Source organism: Argiope bruennichi, chromosome 7 (genome assembly GCF_947563725.1).
Source record: "Argiope bruennichi chromosome 7, qqArgBrue1.1, whole genome shotgun sequence".
Lineage (NCBI taxonomy): Eukaryota > Metazoa > Arthropoda > Arachnida > Araneae > Araneidae > Argiope > Argiope bruennichi.
This window is the reverse complement of record NC_079157.1, coordinates 71,333,384-71,360,141: the sequence shown is the minus strand read 5'-3', so window position 1 is coordinate 71,360,141 and position 26,758 is coordinate 71,333,384. Positions and strand designations below refer to the sequence as shown.

Here is a 26,758-nt window from a genome sequence, read left to right as displayed (position 1 = left end):
TTGAAACCAACGGGAGTGGTTTTCTTGAAAGTTTCTCATACTCCCTACTAAATATGCTTGTGAATTATTAACCACGTGCCATTGTCGAACAATAGTTACGAAAGAGCCTATCACCGTGTGATTTTCGGCGACTAATCTATAGGCTTTGGTTAAAATTCTTGCATTTTTGGTTATCGCATTTATTTGCTTGTAGAATTTAGGACACACAGATGGTCAACTCTTGGACAAAATTTGATAAATATCTATACTTTAGATGCTAAAATTGTGATCAGATTTTCATTCACCTACGCTAATACGTTTTTTAATTATTCCGTTTATATGCATGCTAAAAAAATCTTTATGATGAATTTGGTTCCATATTTTATAAATTTATACACTTTAGATTTTTGTAATTTTTTTTTAAATCTAACTCTCTTTGTTTAATATTTATCGTGCTAATTTATATCCGGACAGACAGATTTCCTCTGAATGGATTTTGTACACAATTTAATAGAAATTCATAAATTACTATAATCACCTAGCTCAAAGTGTTTTTGAATTATCGCATTCACAAACAAACGGAAACAGTAGAATTCCAAAAATGTGTTTTCAGGCTCAGGGAGATCTGAAACATGGAGATTCATCAAAATCTGGAGTTCGAATTTTTTGATGATCATAATATTTTTTCTTTGTATACTTCTTATACAAGAAAGTTTTTAAAAAAATATCCGCTTTGAATAGTTTTGTATTAATGTGAATCAATAAAAATATTATTAAAAAATTTAAGAAGTATGCAGGTTTTTTTTTTTTTTTTCCCAATCCTTTGGTTCTATTAAGCATTAACCTTTTAACCCTTTCTAGGGCCATGGGAAGTATGCTTCCCACCCAATTTATCAATCTTTGTATGAAATTATGTAGGTTTGCATAAGTTCTGACAAATTTTTTTTAGAAAGACAGAAACTTAGATGCTTCAGTTCTTTATCTTACACAAAATGATGTGTCTTGATTTGTTACTTAATTATTAATTAACCAAATTAATTGATTAATCAATCAAATTAAATTTATCTAATAAGCTAAATGAATCCCTTTTCTTATTCTAATTTCAAGCCTAAAAATATTTAAACATAATATGACTAGAAAAAAATGGCCCTTTTAAGGGTTAAACAACAAAATAAAAATTCCATTCATTTGTGACTAAAACTGGCCGAGTTATAGCACTACAAATTTTATCTCTTTAGCCTAATCAATGGCTGTTACGATCAAATGATGACCGAGCAGATATTCTTTGAAGAGATCATTGAAATACTTTAAAATTGTAGAAAATGGTGACATTCGGAGGTTTATAATTCTGTCAGTCTTATTTGCAAAAATATTTGATTGAATGTCAATGAAATTTTCCTACATATCCGAATTGTTAAAAATACTTGCTGCAACAGTCTTTATTTATTTATCTATTAGTTCACAAGTATTTAATCTACTGATATTTGCTTTGTATTTTTAGCTTTCAATAACATAAGTAACTGCATCTCTAAGAAAAAAAAATGTTTTTAATTTAAATGCAATAATTATTTCTGTGGAAAGATACATTAAGTAATCCGCATAAGGTTTAATTCATAGTACATCAAAGTTAAAATGATAAAAGAATCGATTGTTGTCTTTTAAGAATAAACGTGTAAAACGAAATATATATTATTGCATTGAAACTGGTATTTAATCTAAACAAATTAGTAAAATGAACATAAAATTATAAAATGTTTCAAAATTATTTTGATCTTTTATATTATTTTTATACACAAAAATAGTCATAAGGTATCAGAAGGTAAAATGGCCGCTTATCGATTTGAACATTAGGTTATACTTTCGCTAAAAAAGGGCTCTTCTATCTATTAAATCTGATAGAATTTTCAATAGATCTTCAATAGCTAGCTCCTCAATAATATGCTATGAATTTTCTCAAAACGTTTTTTTTTTGTTTGTTTGTTTTTTTTTGTGAATGAATCTCGCGAGATTTCATAAACCACAATGCCAAAAAATCAGGCCTCTAATGTTTGTAGTATTTGTATGCTATTATTAATTTAAATTTCAAGAACTTTTGGTTTAAATACATACTAATCTCATTTCATATATTTCTTGGAGATGATTTCAGTAATGAATGATGTATTTCTTGGAGATGATTTCAGAAAGTAAATGAATTGCATCATGTCTGTTTATCATAGTGAATGTTCAAATTTTAGTACTCAACGTTTATATCATTTTAGCAACTTCACATTTTTTCATTTGCTGATAAAATATCCCATGCTCATCTTTTTGCTTTTTTGAAATCAATAAGTTTTTTTATCCTCAATATTTAAATATTCTTCATCTTTTTCAAAGGTTTTTACATTGCATTTTATAGCTAGAATTTTATATTTTAATCCTTAAAAAACAGTTTATCGCAGCATAATCAACACCATGGCTCTTGAGCCAATAAAATCCAACAAATCCAAATCCACCTTTGCCTTAAACAGCACAATTTTAGTTCGAAATGAGAGTGGCCATATTAACTTCAGATACCTTAAGCCCTATAATGCAGCTTTAAAGGGATAATAATTTCAGTTCATTGGAAGTATATAAATTGTACTTACTTCAAGCCAAGTCTGGATAAATGCTGAAGGTTACCTATAGTTTCAGGTATGTCGACTAGTTCATTGTGCTGTACATCTAAAGTAGATAACAGTGTGCATTCTCCAATTTCTGAAAGATGCAAAGTTAATTAACTTTTCAGAATATAGTGGAAAATACCCCAATTTTGATGTATATTTATAATTTACGATATACATTATTTGTAAGTAAAAATTATTCGAAAATTGTGATATTTTTCCTTTTTATTAAAAAGATTTCAAATAATATTTATTATTGAAAAGTACTGAAGTATTTCTAATAGAAAAACATAAAAATATTTGTTAGTGAAAAGAATGTTAAGCATTCGTGTAACTTTCTATTCGTGCATTTACTTCCACAACATTGCCGCATTGAAAATTGGCAGCCGATTCTCCATGGCCGAATGGTCATGGCACTGATCTCATAATCAAGAGATTGTGAGTTCGAATCCCGCTAGAGACAATGCGATTCGCAGTTTGTGTAAATATTTCATTTCTTGATTTTATGTTTCCCTTTATTTCATGTTCCAGAAGATTCTGGACATTTCTTTCCCTGTTAGTATAAAAGCAGAAGATCTGTCATTCACTGTGTTCTCAGTTCAGAGTTGAGTTAATAAATTGGTTTAGCTCTACTTCTTGTGTGTGTCATTGAGTTCTATACTAAAGTATCTACGTGACAATATATTATATTTAACTTAGTGAATCTCTTCTTTTTTATAGATTAGGTTTTTAATTGAATACTGATCTATTCTTTTCATGTAGAAATTACATGCTAAAAATATGTGCTTTACAACATTAGAAAAAGGTTAAAGCTTCTGACGTTTTAAATGTGTCTCAGGCCGATGTAGATGATAGTATTTTGCTTGAACTGTTTCTAAACTTAGTATTAAAAATCAATTTCAAGTGAGACTTGTTACCTCATACACCAAGATAAATGACAAATAAATAAATAAAAGAAATTCAGACATCGAGCCGAAATTTGTGGTATATTCAGAGGCAGATTTAAATATTTTGCGTCCCTAGACAATCTACTTTATGAGGCCTCTCTTTAAATAAGTTGGTCAATTTAGTTTCACATTTCAGCATATTTTCAACATGTTAGTAATTTATTTGAGGTTATTTTTTTTTTTTTTTACTTTATTGATTTTGTAAATATATGTGTTTATTTAAGATTTCAGAACACCCGGTACTCACGTTTGTACACAGTATTATTAAAGCATATATTCGGATTTATAAATATTCTAATAACTGAATAGATGTATCGAACCTGACCGAATATACAAGATAAAACATTAATATTATATCTTCTTAATCATAGAATTTGTACTTTTTACAAACTTATTTATTTAGCAACTAGAAACGTTTTTTTTTTTTAATCAGCCAGCTTGTAACCCCTTCTCAATCTAGCTGTCCTAGGCACCTGCCGAGTTGCAAATCTGCCACTGAACATAATAATGATTTCGGAATTGATTCGTATATATGTATATTACAGTAAGAATTTACTCTTAATTTTAAGAACAAGACTTACGCATAAAAATATAAATATTGTTGCAATGCATGTGGGTTTTTTTACGCAGTTAATGAACAATGATAGCAAAATATATTTGGTTTATAAATATGACTCCACCTCCTCCGTTTATAAATATGCCTGCTAAAATTATTAATAGATAATTTTAGAAGTATTATCTACATTAAAATAGTAATATTTGAACGATTTGACAATCACATTTAAAAATTAGTGAACAACCTCTGGTTAATATTCTGGATTGTTAGCGCATGAAACATACCGAGTTGGGTGCCAATCAAATTGCATTTGCTGCAAGTTATATTAGATATTTTCATTGCAAATGAGAAACAGAAACATATCGGTTGTTATTGGACATATATAGTGAACATGCTTCAACGAATACAACTTGCAAAAACTGGTCTCGACAATTTAAAAACGATAATTTGAATACACATAACAAAGAGCATGAGTTTATAATGAACTGTTGCAACTCAATCAAACCATAAATGGTGAACGATACAAGCAACAGTTGATCAATTTGAATGAAGCATTGGAGGTAAAATTTTCAGAATATAATGGAAGACATGATAGGTTGTATTAGATCACAACAATAGTCGGCCATAAGTTGCCAGAAAAAAAAAAGGGGGGGGGGGAGGAAATAGAATCACTTTGTTGGGATATATTGTCCGAAACACGTATTCACCAGATGTTACTCTTTCAGATTACTATGTGTTCGCTTCATGCAGAATATTGTTTCTGGGAAAAGATACAGTTCTCACGCAGACATCAGAAATTGGTTTAGTAAATGGGTAGCTTTTAAACAACTAAATTTTCTCACTACGGAAACATGGGCAAACGTTAAGAAATATTTTTAATACATCAATCTTTAATTTTTATAATAAACATTTTTTTACTGAGGATGGAGTCATATTAGTGCACCCAATATATAAAAATGTTTTTTTAAAACATATCAAAATTAAAAGAAAAATAATTGTACATAAATAAAATAGAAACCATTTAAAAGCTGGATTTGGAAGTGCAAAAAATTTTTTATGAGACAATATACTCCGAAGTTATTAGGGAAAAAAGTTAAAATTTTAGTTTAATTTTTAATAAAAAAAATCTAATTAAAATTTTGAAAAACTCTTTCTTAGTCATTATCTACTACTAATGAAGTAACTATCAGCCAAATTCGGTTACTCAAACACAAGGGCATATCGAGCGTTTTGCAAGATTTGTAATCATACATCTCGCAATTAACAGACAATAACAGTCTATAAGCATTATTATGTTAAAATACAAACAATTAGTTTATTGCATTCCCAGTTAATTACCACACATGAATTAGCATGCAGTCAAGCAATAATTTCAAGGGTAGATTTTATCCTAAATGTGGTAGAGATCTACAATTCTGTTGGTAATAAAACTATATTCCACAATTCATTAATCTAGCGTGTTAATTTTTTGAACTATTATATTTACAAGTACACGGATAGTTCTACAGACTTCCCTTTGCCTAATTAGGTTTAAAATTTGACAAAACTGATAATTTGGTTTAAAAATCGCATACCAAATATAGCCTTTCAGCCTTGTGATATATTTGTTGGCACACAAGCATTTTATACATCGGGGTTTTCAAAAAAAGCTTTCCGACTGCATTTTCCAAGTAATCGCATTCTTAAGTAGGCATAATTCCAAAAATTATTTTTTTCAGATTCAAAGATCTAAAATGTGATATTCATTAAAATTTTGATTATTTTTTTATAATTTTATTATTTTTTCTACAAGAAAGTAAAGAATTATAAATATATGTAATTGCTATCATATTTAGAATACAATCAAAATAAATTTTGGAATAAATTAATTTAATATCTAAAATTTAACTATTTCATTTTGCTGCAAACGATATTATTTAAGGGCGTCAAATTATATTGAAATAATGCAAAATGCCGTTTTCACACATTTATGCAAACGATTTATTCAGACAGAATAGATGATCGCTTTTTCTTACCTTGTGGCAGATGTTTCAAGTGATTATTGGAGACATCAAAAGTGACTAGCATTTTTAATTTACCAATGCCTCTTGGTAGCTCTCGGATTTTGTTCTCCCTTAAGCTCATCATGATCAACTCCTAAACACAAGAATGCGATATTTAATTTTAAAAAAATGATTTTAAATGAAGATGATGAATTTTATTCATGTTAAATGAGCACTATCAAGACCACCACACAAATATTATTTTAGAATTCGTTGAATATTTAGCAAGAGAGAAAAAAATATGACGTCACATCATAATGTAGGATAACGTGCAGTTAAAATTTAGATGTCATGCTCAGTTATGTTTGCCATACGACATGTTTTGATTCTACTAATTGACAAATCAATCATATAACAGAATTAATACTCGCAAAATTGATTAGCAGATATTTATAACATTTAAAACATTGATATTTTTAAAATGAAAAATCACTCCAAGAATTCAAAAAACACCCAAGAATATGCAAAAAATCGTGGAACTCATTTTAATAAGAAAATAAATTTATTTGCTCGAAGCGATTCGAAGTGCAAAAAAAAAAAAAAAAAAAAAAAAAAAGTAGAAAATTCCCAATAACGTGGGATTCAGCATTTAAACATATAAGGAATGCACTACAATAATTATCTAGAATTTTAAACAAAGATTTAGAGTAGCTTAGTACACAAATAAAAAATATTTTAATTTAAAATACCATTTCTTGGATTAGACTACTCTGCGCGGTATTCGAATCAGAAACAAGCAGTTTAACTGCTCTGCTCTATTAACTGAGTCACAAAACCTGCCTATAAGGGTTTTTTTTTTAATGACAATATTTTCACAAAACAGTTCTAAATTTATCATAGAATTTTAGGAAATATCTTTCAGGAGATAACAGTAGTCATAAAATAAAAAAAAAATTAAAAAGTACCAATTTCCGCACATGAAATAATATAAACTTTAATAGATTCACAGCACCTTTCTGAATTTAGATGTTGTACTTTTTTTTTTTTTGAAAAATAGTTAATATGTTATGTATAAATAAATAAAATACATTTTAAGTTACAGAAGAAATTTATTGAACGGACTTTAATAAATGCAAAATTAGTAGAAATGAATATACAGTGACAGGATGAATCTGTTCACTGCACATTTCCTCAACTCATAGAATTAAACTGAATACAGCTACCCTCTTTTAATTTTCTGCACCGATTTCCGAGCAATATTTAGATTTCCTGACAGTAACTATCAACAATTCAACTGCGCACAAATAATAAATAGTAAATGGAATTAAATTTTTTTCAGTTTTTAGTACTTATGATAATAAAATTCTATCTCCCACGTTCCTGTAAAGAAGTTGAGGTCCCCCATGACTGCTGTTTTGGGAACTACTAAATAAAAGCCACTACCATCGTTTCCAATAAGAAATTTTCATGAAAATACCGCATTAAAATAACAATGGTAGTTTTTATTTATGTGCAAAATTTTATGATATGTCCTTTGTTTAAAGTAGAAAGCTTATTAAATGCGGGTTTTTTTTCTATTAGGGCCAGATTTTCTTTTCACCATTGGTGTAAAGCTGACCAAATATCCACCTCCCACATTAAACTGTTAGCTGTTAGTTAACTGTTTGGGTTTTACCAATGACGGTGTTCTCAAGAATTTGATTTTATGTATCAACTTTTTTAGAGGTTTTTAGATTCAAAGAAACGGTTTAACAAAACTAGACCATCTACAGTAGTAGCAACAACATTGACTAAACTTATGCAGTAGCAATAACAGAAAGTTTGATAACCTCCAACTCATAACAACGTTGGAGATAAAGAGATTGATGCATCAACTCGATGGTGAATATTTCATATAAACACTGGTTTAAAATCCAAAATCATTCTAGATAATTTAATCATTTTGTTTAGATTTTTTTTCGGGTGGATTTCGAGTGAAATATTGCAAAAATCATTTACTCATATCATTTTTAAGTAATTAGTTTTTCATGTATCCTTCAGCTCCATACTTGCAAAGTGAGTTTTTTTTTTTTTTTTTTTTTTAGCGATTGCTTTTTTCCTTTTACTAAGAGAAAGTTATTAGCAGGAAAACCTACATATAAATGATTGTTTTAACCCCTTAACTGTTTTGGACGAGTATACTCGTCATGGAAAAAGTACCACATTTTGCATTTTGACGAGTTTATTCAATGACACTTATTATATTTATATAATAATTGATTAATTATTATATTTATATAATATGTTTATAATTTTATATATGTTTATGACAATTTAGATACGCATTTTCCGAAGAGGTCGAAACAGTTAACTGTTTAATTCAACATATGTATGTATAAGATTTTACTTGTAATGTTAATAATTCATCAATATTAGCTGCATAAATGTTAGCACTAACTAGCAATTTGACTAACTAGTAATTGTCATAGAATCTTTTTTGTTAACGAGCTTAATGGAGGAATCTAAAAAGACCTCAGGCAAGCACAAAAAAAAAATAAAGATAGTTGAGCTGTTACGGCACAGTATTCGTTTAAACTTTATTCTGAGAAACCAGTATGGATAGTATCTTTATATACAATGCATATAATTTATTGTGCGTATTTGAGTAAAAAACTGCCTGGTCATTTGTTAAGAATATTCGTTTGACACTGACTTACTTGCAAATGAACGCAGAATAATACATTGTTATGTTTTATATATAAGCGCATTTGAAATATTCCTATTTCCAGTACTTACTTGGAGATTAGATATCTCTTCTTCAACTACTCTAATTCTATTAAATCGTAAATACAGTGTTGTCAAAGATTTCAACTGATAAACCACATCTGGAATCTAAAATAAAATAAAAGTCTACATAAGCGATTACATTTATGATATAAAGTATATATTTTTTTCAGATAACACAAAGAGGAAAAAACTGGGCTAGCCTTAAGATTAATTCTTGATCGACAAAAATAATTGTAAATTATTTAGGAGCGATTTCCTGCCAAATGAAATGCTATCTTTCTCACTGCAACCCTGAAAGCCGTTTATTACCATTTCTTGTAGTTATTTAAAAGGGTCGATTTTTAGCGTATGTTTGGACAGTTGGCATGATTTTATGAAGCTTGGCGAAAAACTGGACTCAACTGTTACCAAAATTTTTATGAGATTTGAATCTTTAATATAAAATATCGAAGTATGGTGATAATATTTAAAACCCGATTCATATGTGTCATTGTTTATTATATTATATAAAAACAATAACATGCACACAGAAAATTTATTCAATATCATCACAGACCGCGTGAATATAAATCCAGTAATTAAAGCAATGAAAAAGCATCGTTTTAAAATATTTTTTTTAATTAGATAAAATTAGGGAAAAAAATTGTGCAGAAATAAGTATAACATTTTTTAAATTTAAAGCCATGCAAAAATGGATTTTGTTCCATAATAATCTGTGTAATTAATATAGAAAAACATAAAAATTTCTGTTAATTTTTAATTAAAAATGTAGTTAAAGTTTTGAAAATTCCAAGTCATAACATAACCCAAATATTGCACAAACCCAATCATTACCAAAGAAATAACTATATGCCAAATTTAGTAGTTCCAGAGTGCGCTCTAATTTACAGATAGCATGTTATGTTATAAATATTACTATGTTATATGGCATAATTCACAACTTTTTAAAAATGCGTTGAATATGATATCACTAATTATACGAAACTGGTCGTGCATCATCAAAATAAGACACACTACTTAATATCTTATTAAGATCTTCTTTAACGACCGAAAAAACTCTAATAATTAAATGCCATCATTATGGCATTTTTTCATTGTAAAGTATGTTGATGGAAAAGGAAAATGTATTCAGAACCAGATATTAACGAAAAGTACATAATTTTGGAGAATGGTTTTTCACACAAAATTTATAGGGAAAAAAAATCCTATGATATATCATTTCGAAATTAATCATTGCACCACTAAAACCTGTTGTGTAAATTATTGGAGTTGCCTATATTTTGTAAAGCAAATTTTAGACGGGCGCAATTTGCAAAAATGAATTTGAAATCCATTCAAAAGTCAACTGTTTCCCAACTGAAAAACTACGTTTGTTAAAACTTAGCATTAACATTACAAAGACCGTGGAAACTAGTTGTTCTGAATAATAATTTACCCCATACTCCACCAAATGAAAGTTAACTCTCAATTGCAAAACTATTTTCAATTTGTACAACATTGCGAAGAATGTGGAACGTGTCACAAATAATGATGTGTCTAGTCTTTAATGATACAGTTACGAATTTGTAATGTTGCTTCCCAGCATGGTTAGTTCCATCGTAGGAAAGACCGTCTTATGATTAGCTCTTATGATGATAGGATGACGGATCAGTCATCACCGGGCTTGGCGACCATGTGTCGACTTTGGCGGCAGAATGGATATTACTGGAACTTTCAGAATTTTAGCAATTGAGCCAATAGAAACTGAGATACGCCTGATTGGTCCAGAACCTTCTCGGTCCGCCTTCCGGGAACTATAAAAGGCCGGCAGTCTCAAGCTGCAATCAGCCTTGATATCTGCACACACCTTGTATCCTACCAAGAAAGAATAAAAAAACCATTGAAAAATACTTAAAACCTTCAACGACACGCTACAACAAATGAGCAATAATAACCAAGAACACAACATCCAATTTTTAGATGACCTTAGCAAAGCAAACGAACTGAAAGCCAAGTTTGAAAAACTTGAAATTGAATTCCAATTTTTTATGCCCTGCCGGATAAAAGGATGTCAAAAGCATTTAACCAAAAATGAAGACATGGAAACTGACCAGCCATTCCAACCTGTTGATACAAGACACACCGTAAAAAGAAAAAAACTCCATAGATAACCCGGAACTAACCACCAGCAATAAATTCCAAATACTTGAAGAAGCGATCCCACAAACAAGAAAAGAACCCTCCCCCCCCTATACATCTGAAACTTACTGAAGGGTTAATACTTACTTAATACTACAAGAAATCAACAGAGAATACCCAAGTACAGATAATAGCTACACAAATGGTTTCATAAAAATCACTCCCGGCACCGATGAAGAAAGATTGGGAATCTTGGAATTCCTCAACAATAAGAAGCCTGAATGCGTGATGTCAGAAGACTCCACAGAGAGACCCATCAAAATCATAATCAAGGGACTGCCAATTAACCACGACATGAATGACCTAAAACAGGGAATGGAAGCACTGAATTTCAACATAGAACGCATTTCCCAACTTAAAAATTATAGAAACAAGACCTTCTACCCTATTTTCCTCGTGGAAGTGAAGAAAACGGGGAATTTCAACAACATCTACAACATCACTCATCTTTCCTACATCAGAATAAAAATTGAAACCTAAAGTAAGCCTGCCAAAGCCACAATGTGTTACAGATGTGCAGGATTCCATCACAGCGCAAGGAATTGCAGATGCAATCCTCGCTGTATTAAATGCAATGGCAACCACACAACTGCAGAGTGCCTACAGAAAGAAAAAATTCCTGAACCTGTTTGTCTCAACTGTAAGAAAACTGGACATCTGGCTTACTGGAAAGGATTCCCTGCCTATCCATCAACAGCCCCAGCCGCAGGATATAGAAGAACATATGCCGATATCCTTAGAAACAAAAATATAATACATACAAAAGTACAAAATAAATACAAAAGTCCCCGACTCAACCCAGAACCCACCTACATCAAGACAGAGGCCCCAACACCAGCAACAGTCAACTGAATTTACCTTACATACAGAAGCCCATAGCCCTCTAACTCTCAGAAATGAAGGAATTAATAGATGCTTTCAAAGAAATTAAAAAAATAATACAAGAATTCCCCGAACTCCTAACCGCAGCAGCAAAATAAAAGAAACAATGTCTAAAGATGAAAGAAAACTAATTCTCAATGCTCTCCTGGACTAAGTCCCAAATCACCAGCCCACCGTCCAAAAGCAAGCTCCTGATACGACCCCTTTGAATGATAGTTTATCCACCACCAGGCACCGAAAACTGCAAAGATACAGCCAACTTCACCCTCTCCCGCACGTCTCCCACTAGTCGTTCCTGATTGGTCGCCGCCGCACCTACTCATCCTGCCTTCTGACTTTACCAACTCTGGCCTCATTTTCCATCTGCCATAAAGAGAGGTCGGTCCTTCGGACCGCACCTCTATCAAAAGTCCATGTCATTCCCCAAAAGCCAAGCCTTCATCTGTCATCACCATTATAGGAGTTAGCTTCTTTAGGGAGCGGGCACTACTTTAACCTCTCACCATAGCAGCAGTCAGTCGTAGTCGTGTGTCGAGAGGAGAATGAAGCAATGGCGGAATAGTCCAGCGAGGAACAGGCTTTGTGTGGGGCACAAGCGATTGCTAAACTGAGCTATGCACCGAATATTGATTATTATAAAAACAGCATCGGGTCGTGTGTGGAGTAGCCAGTCGTGTAGTAGTGTGTCGACAGTTGGATACAGCTAAAGCGAAGAAACGGTGTAGAATAGCAGGCGTTTGGAGAGACCGTAGAGAAAAACTGCGGAGATTCCAACATCCTGCTGAGTTTTATCTGGCAGCTTTGTATTTTGTGGTTGTTGCTTACTACCGATTACTACTTGTGGGCTGCTGTTTTTTTTTTTTTTTTTTTTTTTTTTTTTTTCCCTAAGTGTGCTGCTGTTTACTGCTTGTGTACATCTCGGCTGAGTTTTGCCGTCTGTGTCTTCATGTTAATTAATTATTGAGGCCTGCTTAATATTTTAACACCATACGCCCACTATAAAGCAAACCTCCTGTCAGATTTTAGAGGAATTTTATTTGTCCGTAACAATATTATGTCTTTTTATCGTCAATATAAATTATTTGTTACCAGGATTTACCAACAACCTATATCAAATGCTACAAATTTCTACCAACCTCATTCAGTTTATTGTGTCTCAAATCAAGTACTCTGAGCAGTTTCAGATTGGCCAAGGAATCTGGCAGACTAGTTAAAGAGTTCTCACTCAAAGCCAAGGTCTTTAGGTTGACTAGACATCCAATCTCAGTTGGCAAAGTCGACAGCTTGTTTCCATAGAGATACAACTCCTCCAGATGGGTCAGATCACGAACAGTGACTGGTAACTGGGTTATCTATATTAGCATCAAAAGACAATTCTAAAGTAAATGAATTATGATGTCATTTTATATTGATTCCACTAATAAAAATAAAAGATTAATTACCAACAGGATAAAAATTCTATGACTAAAATTTTTCTTACGTTCGATTTGCTGAGATCTAAACGGTTGGAACCTTCTTCCTTGCACTTAAGAAGTTCCCGTGGTACATCCTAGAAGAAAATAATCAAAAAATAACGTTTAAATATTAAAATAATTAATGCTGATCATGAATTGGAAAATTTGTATATTTCAACTTCCTTTTTCATAAATAAATTTTCCCAGACCCTTTGGTAATATTTAGAATTTTCCATTTTAAGATATTTGAATTTACCCTGACGAATTTTCCCATGAATTTACTTTATCAAAAGGTATAAATTATGTTTGATTTTCCAGCATTTCAACAACAAAATTCAGGGCAGAGGAAATAATATACTCTTAAAACGAAAATTCTAATAATAAATTAGTAAAGAGATTTATTTTCTTTTTAAATCATCAAAAGATATGCAATTGCTTTCGATAACCCGTGTCCCTCTAATTTCTCCTCCGTAAGAAATACAGACGTCAAACGAATAGTGATACAGTGGGATGGCTAGGAGAACAAAATCTTCCGATAATTAGAGCTATCCATTGACTAACAACAAAGGAAGCGAAATTCTAACGCTTTTGCGGGATGCCATTGCACCAGGGCATTCAGAAGGAAGGACAACTCTTCTGGAACAGTAGAAAAACTCTTCTGGAATGAAAAATCAATTCTAAAATTCCATTTTTACAACCTTGAAACAAGTAACACTAAATTAAAGTTTGTATAAATTCCCATTCAATATTAATACGAATGAATGTAATTACCAAATCAGCTTGGATGGATTTCTTTTTTACTGTAGGCTTAGCAGTCTTCGTCCCTGGAGGGTGAACAGTCACGTGCTTCGGGCGAGCACTCTCACCCCCTCCGAGAGATCCAGAGCTGAGTTTTTTCTCCTGCTACAAGAAATAAAAAAAGATAGTTGAAATAAAATTCTAAAGTGAATATAACTGTATATATTCAGAAGAAGGTTTAACTATATATGTTCACAAAAAAAATGTCTTTAAAAAATTAATTACAGAAAAGATAATTAAATAGATTATGTAGTTAGTTATACAGTAGACACTCAATTATCCAATAGATATCAAGCTAGAGGACTGTCAGATTAACAAAAGGGCTGGATTAGCGCTGGTTCGTTTTTAAAAATGCAATTTAATAGCAAAACATACATTTATTACAAAAAAATATTACAGAATAAAATATTATAAAATAATACTATTATCTTCTATCTGTTTCATTGCGGAAAACAAAAGATCCAGTCCGAGGCATTCCCGTTTTTGTATCAATTTCTCTAATTTTTATTTCATATAAAACTTCATGATCACTAGATTTAATTGCACGATTTTCAACCATTGTTGAGAACTAAGATGAAAAGATCTTGTTTAATGTCAGCGTATTTTACAAGATAAATAAAAAAGTGAAGTTACAATACCGCGATATTTAGAGGAGAAATGAAGTGAATTATTGCCATTTTAATAACGCTATGAAGTCATGTGATTTGCAACTGCACTACAGCAGGTGCTTCCCACTGCTATATTGCCAGAGAGACTACATTTAAAAAGTTCATGCACATAATGAACAGATCACATGTAAAATTATTAAGATAATAATGCTTTAATGTCTGACAAGTGCACAGACTCATGAACGCGAAATTATGTTTAAGCGATTTAACTAAAATTAAATATAACAAATTTCTGGCGAATCAGATGGTTACCAGACATAATTAGCATAAAGTATGTCAAAATCCGATATTGTTACAAATCTGTAATGTTGTTTTCCAGCACTGTTTGTTCAATCACTGGAAAGACAGTTTTACGATCAGCTCTATTGGATGCTGATCGGATGCCTTATCAGTGATCTCAGGGCTTGGCGACAAAATGGATATTCTGAAAACTTCGAGAATTTTAGCAGTTCATCCAATAGGAATCGAGATACGCCTGATTGATCCAGAACCTACTCGGTCTGCCTCCCAGGAACTTTAAAAGGCCGACAGTCTCGAGTTGAAGGCAGTGTTTTGAGTTTAACTCGGGTTATAGTTGAATGAGCTCTCTCTCCCTTAGTGCTTCGACCAGCTTATCATTGTTGTGCTGTGTTGTGCTATTTCGTACTGCTGTGTGTTGCTTGTGTGCTTCTCCGGCTATGAATTTGTCTGCGTATCAGTGATTTTGTGTTAATAAAGTCGTCGTTTGTTACCGATGCCTGTTGATTGTGCATCTCCATACCCCAGTACACGAACTCGTTAACTTTACGGACTTACAGGAGAAAGTTCCGTAACAATATGCAACCTATAGATTTTGTGGTCTGAAAGTTACTAACATCGGAACGCATTGGCTTGTTTTCTCTTTAATGCTCTGCCCTCAACCTTCGGTTAAGGTCAGACTATAAAAGAAGTCCAAATGATGCAATTCCGAATACTCACGTTTCCTACTGTTAATTACAAAATCTATCAAATTAAATTTTTATATGTTCGCACTGTTAATACAGCAATCAAAGTTTCAGCTGTGGTGTAGTTGCAAATTAAGTAATGCCTGAAGGCTCTAACTAGGGTGGTATTGTTGGGGACAGAATGAATTGGCAATGACTCGGCCAGTTATAAAACGGCCAGTAGGCAGCGCATGCGTAGAAAGGCTGAAAAATGCTGTTCAGTTAATGGCAAGTAATTTCTAGACGGGACAACAACATGCCGCTTTATAGCATTTTTTTCTTACTGCGCATGCGTTTGTAGAATGTGGCGAGTTTTTTTGAAGGGAAAAAATTGATAACTTATCAGAGATTAATTCCGACATTTTTTTTGCTTTCTGCTTTTTCAGTTGCGAGATTGAGTGTGTGTTTCATTTTATTTGCCATTTCTTTTTTATAATTTTCCAAATTTAAGCATGTTGGCCTTTTTTTTTTATTATTATTATTTTACCATGTTATTTCGAGTAAATATCCATCATTTTAACACGATATGCAGTGAAAAGAAAAATTCAGGGACACCCAAACGGCAATTTATAGCCAGGCATGAAAAGTCTAAATCTATCTCAGGAAATTGTTGCAAACATAAATCAGTCCCTTTCTGCGCATGTGCTGCCTACTGCCCGTCTTATAACTTACTGAGTGTAAAGCCGGCCTAGGATAGAATAACCAACGGCTCAATTCTTTTATCCAGTTATAAGAGCAAAAGATAGCTGGAAAAGTTAAAGTACCGGATTTGTGGAGTGAAGTGCGCTGAAATTTCACACATTAAATTGTAACTAACAACGGAGTCCATTGAGAAAAATCTATACACACTTTCCGCCAAATCGGCATTCTGTTTTAATGCTGAATTTAACTACAAGCTGAAATTATATACTTCTTCGACTTAATAAAACTTTTGTGCAGTTGCTTAGAATGCCGGAAGTGACCAGATGCTTAGAACAAAGGCGAGCTGTTGCTCGAACAAGATTAGTCAACGTGTCCGTGAGGATTGCTGGATTTTTTAAAAATCATGACTGATGAAATAAGGACATTTGAATCTAAGGACTACGACTTCATATATCGTAGATCAAAAGCATGAAATTACCGACATCTGTTTAGAGAACGCCATGTAAAACATTGTATTAATAATTTAACTCAATTTCGGAAACAATAAGCAGATGTCATCTGTTAAAAGTGCGTATGAATGTTTTGGAGAACTGAGTATATTAATTGCATTATTTTTGCTGAATTTTTTTTCTTGTAAAGAATTCTGCTTACAAAATAAAATAAATTATTCAGCTCATTGAAATGAAATATCTACTGTAAGAGAAGCAAACTAGCAAAGCATTGAGGTGAAAATCAAAATGAAACGCCAAGGCCAGACAAGGTGGCAAAATTCATAGAAGCTCTAGAAATATAGACGCAGGTGTAGGCAAAACTTATAATCTAAAATATACAGGTGAAAAAACTTTCAGCAAATGAACAAACGCTCACGGATATATTTTTTTCCTCGAACAAGTACACAGAAATCAGGCATCTATATTATACTAATTTTCTGTAAACTACTAATAATCACAAATTTCCTTCGCAAGCGAATACAGTACACTCCCGAGAATCTGGCCTAATGTGGCGGAAGATCAGGCCGGATAACAATCAAGTCGGATAGGCCGGAGTTCTATGAATTCCATTCTTTGCCCACCAATACCAGAAAACAAAGTTTTTATTGCAAAACTCACTGTTATAATACATATGTTCTCACTTCTTATTGAGTACTGTGCCTTCCATTTATCTCAATGTGAACGCATGCCACTACCCGGTGAATCATAGAAATAGTTGCCGGTAATGTGTCGAATTAAAATAGAAAGCTCTCTTTACTGGTAGTTAATATACTGCACTTCACATTTCAAGAATTTATTAGAGAAAAAGTAAGTTAAAGGATAATTTGTTCACATTTAAACATAAATACTGTAATGCCCAACTTAAATGCCGGGAACATAAACAAGACATTAACTTAAATCGTTGGCTTAATTCTTAAGAAAATTGGCTCAAACTAATTTTATTTTACACTGATAAATGATTACATATATATGCAAAGGTAATAAGAGTCAACTACTCTAATTCTATTAAACCGTAAATACAGTATTGTCAAAGATTTCAATTGATAAACCATATCTGGAATCTAAAATAAAATAAAAGGCTACATAAGCGATTACATTTATGATGTAAAGTATAATTTTTTTTTTCAGATAACACAAAGAGGAAAAAATTAGGCTGGCCTTAAGATTAATTCTTGGTCGACAAAAATAAATTATTTAGGAGCGATTTCCTGCCAAATGAAATGCTATCTTTCTCACTGCAACCCTGAAAGCCGTTTATTACCATTTCTTGTATTTATCCAAAAGGGTTGATTTTTAGCGTATGTTTGGACAGTTGGCATGATTTTATAAAGCTTGACGAAAAACTGGACTCAACTGTTACCAACATTTTTAAGAGATTTGAATCTTTAATATAAAAAATCGTAGTAATGGTGATAATATTTTAAACTTGATTCATGTGTGTAATTGTTTATTATATAGAAACGATAACATGCACAAAGAAAATTTATTTAATATCATCACAGGCCGCGTGAATATAAATCCAGAAATTAAAGCCATGAAAAAGCAGCGTTGTAAAATAATTTTTTTAATTAGATAAAATTAGGGGGAAAAAATTGTGCAGAAATAAGTATAACATTTTTTAAATTTAAAGTCATGCAAAAATGGATTTTGTTCCATAATAATCTGTGTAATTAATAAAGAAAAACATAAAAATTTCTATTAATTTTTGATTAAAAATGTAGTTAAAATTTGAAAACTCCAAGTCATAACATAACCCAAATATTGCACACACCCGATCATTACCAAGGAAATAACTATATGCCAAATTAGATAAGAGTCAAAACTTACTGTTTTTGGGGTTTTGAAAAAGTTCTTAATAGATAACTTAATAGATGCTTTGCCTTCCTCATTTAGTTACGATAAAAGAAAACTCGGTCGGATAGTGCGGTAGCCGGGTAATCGCGAACCGGATACTCGGGAGTGTACTGCAATTAACAATTCAATATCAAATGTTTTACCTTTTACAATTTGATTAAAAAAAAAACAACATAGACCAGCAGACAATTTGCTAGGCAGAAAAAAGGATTAGCTTAAAATTACGAGAAAGCTGATTAAGAAAAAGCACTTCGATAATAGATTTCGCATTTTGGATTATTTAATAAAACACCCGCCATCAAAAAACATCATTTTCGTAAAAACTTTTAATTGCACCAGGATAATTTCTATCATGGAGACTTTATGCCAATTAAATCATTATAAATGGAAGCAAGCTATCAAATCTTTAAGCGCTTGGGAGAATATATCCAGTCTATTGGAAGAGTTGCACATATTTTTCATTCTACTGAGATTACAGGCTTATTTTTTCAAAGTTCTTTTCTAAAGAACGTCTTTTCTGTATAGAGCCTTCATATTGATTTGAAATTTAAATGGTTACATGAATAAAAGAAATTTGGAGTAAATAATAGAATGAAAAAGAATCACTAAAAATCTGAAAAATCATCTATAAATTTTCGCTACAAGAAATCCAAACGGCAGTTTGAGCGATGCAAAAGTAATTCAGATTGATAAACACAATGTAATAATCAGTACTTTCCAGTTCCATTGCGATCTTCTAAAAACTACTGAGAAAAACCTCGAAGAGGCAGCAAGATAGATAGATTAAATTAGGTATGAAGTCTTTATAGAAAAATTTTGGGATTTCATCAAATTATAGTGGAACTCAATGTGCATGAAATCCATTTAAGAAGCCGAACAAAATAATAAATGAATGAAAATTGGTTTATGGTTTAAATAATCCAAAATAACAAAATTATAGACCAGCAAAGAAATTTTAAAGAAAATCTGACAGCTGGTTGATATTCTGTTATATATCAATTACATGTAAATGGATGTAATGACTCGAAAACCTTAGAGAAATAAAATGCCTCTAGGTAATGATAATAATGTAGTGATATGCATAATAAATTTGGATCTAATGAATTTGAACAGAGAGGTTCAACAGGTACTTTTCTTTACTACACGACAAAGAAACACAAAACATGCTAAATTTCAAAAATATACAAAAGGTTGAAGCTGAATTTTACCAGTATCATTTGAAATACAATTTCACTCTGAAATCAACGCAGGAAGTAAATTTTTGAAAACAGTAATCTGGAAATTATTATGCTTTTTTTAAATCAATGTTAAGAATCGGATGCAAATATTATGATTTTTTTTAGAAGTAAACTATTTCATTTTGCTAATTAAGAGGCTCTGTTTTATGTTCTATTATTACAACTAAATAAATAAAGATCGTTATTAGGTGCTTTCCAGATATTTCTTTTCCGTTAAACAGTCGGTATATTTGAATGAAAATAAAGTAACGCAAAACTTATTAAAATTTCCCTAGTGAACTATGCTTGAATGAAATGAAAGTTTTTTCTCCCATTTTCACTAGATTTTTTCCCCATGGCTTATAATTTTTTTAAAAAAAGAAAATGAAAATGAAACACATTAAAGCAGGAAAAAATAAATTTTAAAAGATTTATTCAGATTATAAGATCCTATTTTTCTAATGATAACTACCATTGACATTTTATAAACAAATATGACGTTAAAAAACATTTCCTACAAAAAGATTTTATTTTCTAATGTACAAGGATTTAGAAAATTCGGTCGGGAATATTTTATTATTTCAATGGATACCGCTTAAGATAATCGCAGTTAGTATTATCCTTCGTTTTTTATTATAAAAATCCTCTGGTTCTGGACCGACGTTTTAAAATGTATACAAATATATTTGTTTAATATGATCGCTATATCATCTAATGTTATCAGGTTTGAATTAACAGATCCTCCATCTTCTGCCAGAGTTAACCATTAGTGTTCAGGGAATTTCTTGCTTCACTTGTCAGAAAAATCTGGGAGTCGATTTCCACAATAAAATGGGATTCATATTCTTTTGTTCTGGATTAGAACGGTCTGAACTAATTTAAACAGATAATTGATAACAGATAACAATGATCAAGAAGATAATGAAGAACATGAAATTTTCTCTGTGAAAGAAGACATACAACCTTTTAAAATAATGAAAATGTTATTTTCAAATAGAGAAGACCTAAATAAAACTTTGCAAAAACTCATATGTATTGAAAATGTGGTTTGCGATGTAGCTGATAAAAATAAAACGCAAAGTAAAATAACCGATTTCATAAAAAAATAGCTTAAAAAACTGATTATCAAACCACTGTGAAAGAAGAAATAAAAGGCATGTAACCGAAATTAGTTTTTATTTCATTGCCAATGTTTTGTTTTTGCCATACCCCGATTTAGCATCCTCCTACATATAGTATTAATTTCTTTTCGATCCCTTGAATGACGTTAAATCGAGGTTATAGTGTACATATGAGTATGAGCAATATATAAGTGAACTGTTAAGGAATAATTGTCATTAAGCAAAAATTAATGGTTTTGTTATTCTTGAAGTAATTTATAGACAGTCTTGATGTAATTTTATCGTGTTGCTGTTTTGTTTCTTTTCTCTTGAAGGATAAAAATACAGTCGAATTTTACTCATTGATTTATTGTCATCAATCGATTAATGTTATCAAAATATTTAAATCACGAAGTGATCGCATAAGCGGAAACTACTATATAATATTATTATTATTAGAAAATTACCTAATACAAAAGACTTTATAAAAAATATCCCCCAGAATTTAAAGCAGGTGTTGCCGGATTTAAAAAAATAGTCTGGATTTGATAAATCCGTTAAGGAACAGAAAAGAGAATTTCTTTCGTTTTCTTTTAAAAGTACGTTCTTGCATAACATTCTTTAACAGAGATTTGTTACATCTAACTGACAAAATCTGTATAATTTAAGGTTACACGATTGGCCTATTTTTAGATTCGGAAAAAAGTGGCTTTTTGATGGAAATTGAGTTTCCAGGAATTTTAAGAGAGAAACTTTTTTTCAAGCAAATCGTATTTCCATGATTAGCAATACAAACAAGATTTCTTTTTCAGATTTCTTGAAACTTTTAAAGGTTTCTGAGATTTATTTTCTGTACTTCGAAACAGGCATTGATTATTCATTTTGTATAAATTTCGCAATCATTTTAACATACAATTCTGTTTATAAAGTCAGACAACATTAATCAACTTTAAAATCTTTTTAAATTTTTAGCATCTGAAAAATATTTAATGTCATTTACAAAATTTTTACTGCAGTAAATTGTTTTAAGTAATCATATAAGTATCTTTTTTGTTGAATTTTTAGTACAAAACATTTCTACCTCATCTATAAAAGAGAATGTGAAAGTTCAGAAGTATACATTCCACAAGCCAGAGGGTTTCACGTAATGTCACCAAGCTTTTTTTTTTAAAAGCTTTAAAAAGTTAGATTCGCAAGTCGGAGCGTTTATGAAATTTTGATTAGAATTTTAATTAATTACATACTGAGAATTTTGACATTTCTCCTTAATAAATATAAAAGTTTATACACCATTTAAAAAACTTTAACAAATTATATTTTTTTACAATACTAATTAAAATATGCCGTAACGTTTACCTAAATACTGATGATTTCTTAAAACATCTTTTGCATAATTTTCAATAACACTTTTCATTATTGAAATTCAAGCCGTTTTCATTGTTTCATGGAACATTTAATTTCTATATTTTCGAACACTGTTAAGAAAAACGATGGTTTTTCATATGCGGAATCAGAAAGTGAAATCCTACTAAAGCGGCAGATGATATGTCATTAGATAATGGCGCTATGATGTCATTGAACTAGACTCCATTAAATTTTAATATCAGTTACAACCTGATACTTAAAAATGCTTTGTTGAGGAATCATGGACATCGAAAAGATTAAAAAAAATTAAATATAAATTATTAAACATTATTTTTTAAAGATAAATTTGTATAAAATATTTAATTACAAAAACACAACTAATATTTCCAGCGAACTTGAAGATTGTTAATGGCAACTAAACTTTACTAATAATAAAGATAAATGTGTGTTGGCATTCTGCAGGCCATACCAAATCTAGAGCTACTAAATTTAGAGTAAATATACAGTAGACTCCCGATTATCCGCGGGCGAGTTATCCGCGGTGCGGATTATCCGCGCCTGCCACACAAAGTTTTTTTTTTTTTTTTTTTTGACTGATTTTTTCAAAAAGGTGCAGTTTTACAGTTATGCTTTTGCAATTACGTAATACATTACAGTATTAAAACAGTACATATGTATTAATTTTTCTGTGTATCCTTGACGCCTCTCGTAAATACAAAGCACTTTTCTGTTTTCATTAACAAAATGCATTTTAGGTTCGTTTTGAGTGATATACTAAAATATTAAGCGTTAGTTAAACATTTCCTGCTGTTTATTTTACGTTTTATTGTACATAAAACGATTTTTGAAAGTTGGAATGACTATTTTCTTTTTTGCTATACCCGTTTTTAGCTTTTTTCGGATTATCCGCGATTTTTGTTATCCGCGGCGGCAGCGCCACCCAATTTCGCGGATAATCGGGAGTGCACTGTACTTTGGAGAATAGATATGCCCACTTTAAAGCGATTTTTTAAGTTTTTCAATTAAAAATTAAGCAAAATTTTGTTGTTTTTCCACGATAACTTTCAGCAATAATAAAATACAAAAATGATTTTCACATCATCTTAAAGTTTTAAAAACTGGCCTTTCAGTGATACTAATTTTTTCCGTCAAATTGTTTTCCTATTATATCTTATTAAATTTTAAAGAACTATTTTAAGCATATTTCAAAACGATATATTTCCGTGTTATAGTGAAAAGCATATCGTTTTCACTGTTACTACTAATATCTTATCCTAATTTTTATTTCCTTTAATTATTTTCAATCAAAATATGAAACATCGACTTATCTTTCTATAATATATAGTTTCTTATAAACCAAGTTTTTAATACATATTTTTAAATTTATTAATTTTACAATTAAGACAGTTTTAGAATCAAGTAATGTTGAAAAGGCTTTAAAAAACACCCATTTTCAAACATTCTGCTCTTTTCTTATACAATTGAATGTATAAAGGGATAGGTCAAAAATTAGAGAAATTCGTAGCTCAATGAACAATGAACTGTGAAAAGTTTCAAAAACAAAATTAGTTACATGTCTGTCAAAACTAGAAATTTAAAAATAATTTGTCGAGGAAGTCATTAAGACCAAGCTGCATAAAATATGATATTGAAATTTTTAGTAATCCTTAATCCTAGCAAACCAATAGATCGCAAATACAGCTAATAAATAATAAAATGTAATTGTCTTTAGTGGATAATATATATTTTAGAACAATTAAAAATAACTTGTAATAAATAATAACTTAAAAAAAGATGGGAATTCATAAATATATCGCTACGCTTATAAAAGCATTTGTAAATTTTATTTCACTTTTTTCTAATTTCAATTTTAGTTAAGGACGATTTTGTAGTTAGTTGAGTGTTGGAATTAACCTCCGTTTTGAATTAACCTGCAGATATTTTTAGGGAAATGATGCTAAAAAGTCATTACAGACTCCTCCTTTATAGAATTTATATTTCTCATAATTCAATAATTCAGGCAATTTGAAATGAATATTATAGAATCTACTAGCCGCCTTCAGTAACTAACGAATTCACGTGGAATATTACTTTTCTGGCTGCTAAACTATTAAAATGAAATGCATATTTGTTGCTCTGATAAGACTGAAAAAAAATTTAGATTGAATGGAAATTAGAATTTATGAGAAAAAGAATTATGCTTTTTTGCGTCTGCATTCAAAATTATACAAAGCATCGTGATAAACGTTAGTTCTTAACAGCATTAAATCTAATGCCAAATATGGCGTTCATACCAAAAATTTTAAAATAAGCCTAATTATTAGAATTTTCTAAATAAGGATTCTTCTGAAAAGTAAGCACTTTTTCTAGTCAAAATAGTGAGAAAAAAAATGGAATTATAATAATTGCGAAATTATAATGGAACAAAATTTTTGTTATCAGAAAGAAAATTTTTACCACATTATAAAATATATTAATTTATAACTGATGCGATTAATTATGCAATTCTAATTAAATAAAATCTTTCCAACATTTCTGGTTGCATAAGGCATAATTGAACTCATTTTTGGCTTAACATAATATGACGACATAAATACGAAAATAAGGGGGAGGAAATGACACAGTTTTTAATAATACTAAAAAAAAAACTCCGTTATCCGAAAATATAGTACACGTTTTAAAAATATCCGAGATTAACAGGTCTATACTTTAGTCATTAAATAACCTTATTTATGGTTGGCAAGAGTCGGTAACTAGTAAGAGATAAAAAATACAAAAGTAATAAAAGAATTTCATTTTGTACAAATAACACTTCTATTATTTAAAAATGGGCAGTTTTGATTGAAGTAGTGGTAGGCAAAGAAAAAGTAATATAACTACTAAAATTCTTATGAAATTTCTCATATCAATAAGACAAAAATGCCGTCGAGGAAGATGATTATTATTAATTTGAGTAAGGCTTCGAAATGCCTTAAATAAAGCCAGACAAATTCAGATTAATATACTTTATATTTTAACTAGTCGCCTTTTGTGATTAGGTGGTTCGCCGTAGATATTGGCAATATTCGATTTCAGTCAAATCGTTTAAATATAGTTTTAAATCGATGATTCCGTCAAATTGTCAGGCATTTAAAGCCGTATTATTTTATTTGTCTTACATATGTTCTATATCTGAATCTGTCTAATGAAGGTTGGTCCCAGAAATCAAGCGTTAATAAAAGTGTAAATGACCGTTTCGTCTATCTTCTAAATGTGAGGTATTATATTTTCACTTTTTTATTCGCTTTCATATCTACCCAGATATTAAACGTAATCCTCCTTTAGCTTTCAACAATGGGAAAAAAATCACGCTTGTGTAACATTCCCCGTTTCCCAGTACTGATAAGACATTTACAGCCTGCTGTGTCGTCGCTGTTACTTACTTAACTCCTCGAGATAGCCAGATGGTGGATCTTTTCACCTGGGTGGTCTCGCATCTTTTCATTAGCGACTACAGTGAAAGACCACGTGTGGAATTCCTCGTCCAAGAGGTATTGATAGTACCTTCAAAGAGAAAGGGGTGTCCAAACATCTGGAAGCTAGATGTTTCTCTTTGTGAAAGGACCTTCCCACGACCCACTGGCGCCGCTGAAAGAGCATATTTCTGAAACCCGATTGGTCGAAAGAGAGCTCAAATGACCAATGTAAATTAAAAGGCAGATATTGTCGCCGAAATAAAATGCGGAGACTTTTTGTTTAGAAGAGAAGAAACGAATTGCAGGTTTAGTTTGGATATATTAACGTCCCGTTTGAAGCAACGCTAGGGCTATTTTGGGACGGACCTCGTAATTTTGAACCGCGATTAGATGACGAGGACGACACCTGAGCTGGCACCCTCCTCTCCGCACCACACCACACCAACGGGAAACCAATTGCAGGAGACTGTTGAACTACGTCCACGAATTCGGAGTCCGTGAACCAACTGAATTTCAAGAAAGCCTTCGACTTTGACTGTTGTATCTCCTACTACAGGTGTAAATAACTATTTATTTAACCAAGATTAGAACAAGTTGTTCTGTGTATATATAGGGTTGTAAAATAAAGAATTGACTGGAAATTCTGCTTCGTTATTTGATCAGTCTAGATCAAGACATTACAATATCATTAAACACGCTTAACTGATACTGTGATTCCTTAAAAAAGGATATATTGTTGGATAGGGAGTGTTAAAGAAGAAATACTGGTTTATCCGTATCTATATCATCGGAGGTGTGTATATCTGTTAACCTAGCTGACACT

The 26,758-nt window shown here is 31.1% G+C and overlaps 1 protein-coding gene across 3 annotated transcripts in view; it reads right to left on the bottom strand.

Moving 5' to 3' along the window:
• The window catches only part of LOC129974955 (leucine-rich repeat protein soc-2 homolog), a 118,469-nt gene that overhangs the window by 22,730 nt on the left and 68,981 nt on the right, over positions 1-26,758 (bottom strand). For all 3 annotated transcript variants that reach the window (XM_056087776.1, XM_056087774.1, XM_056087775.1), the window contains 6 exons: positions 14,155-14,286; positions 13,410-13,478; positions 13,066-13,281; positions 8,879-8,974; positions 6,137-6,257; positions 2,604-2,712 (listed from right to left, as the gene is read on the bottom strand). In XM_056087776.1, the coding sequence (XP_055943751.1) occupies positions 2,604-2,712; positions 6,137-6,257; positions 8,879-8,974; positions 13,066-13,281; positions 13,410-13,478; positions 14,155-14,286 (743 nt within the window). The remainder of the gene's footprint in view (positions 1-2,603; positions 2,713-6,136; positions 6,258-8,878; positions 8,975-13,065; positions 13,282-13,409; positions 13,479-14,154; positions 14,287-26,758) is intronic.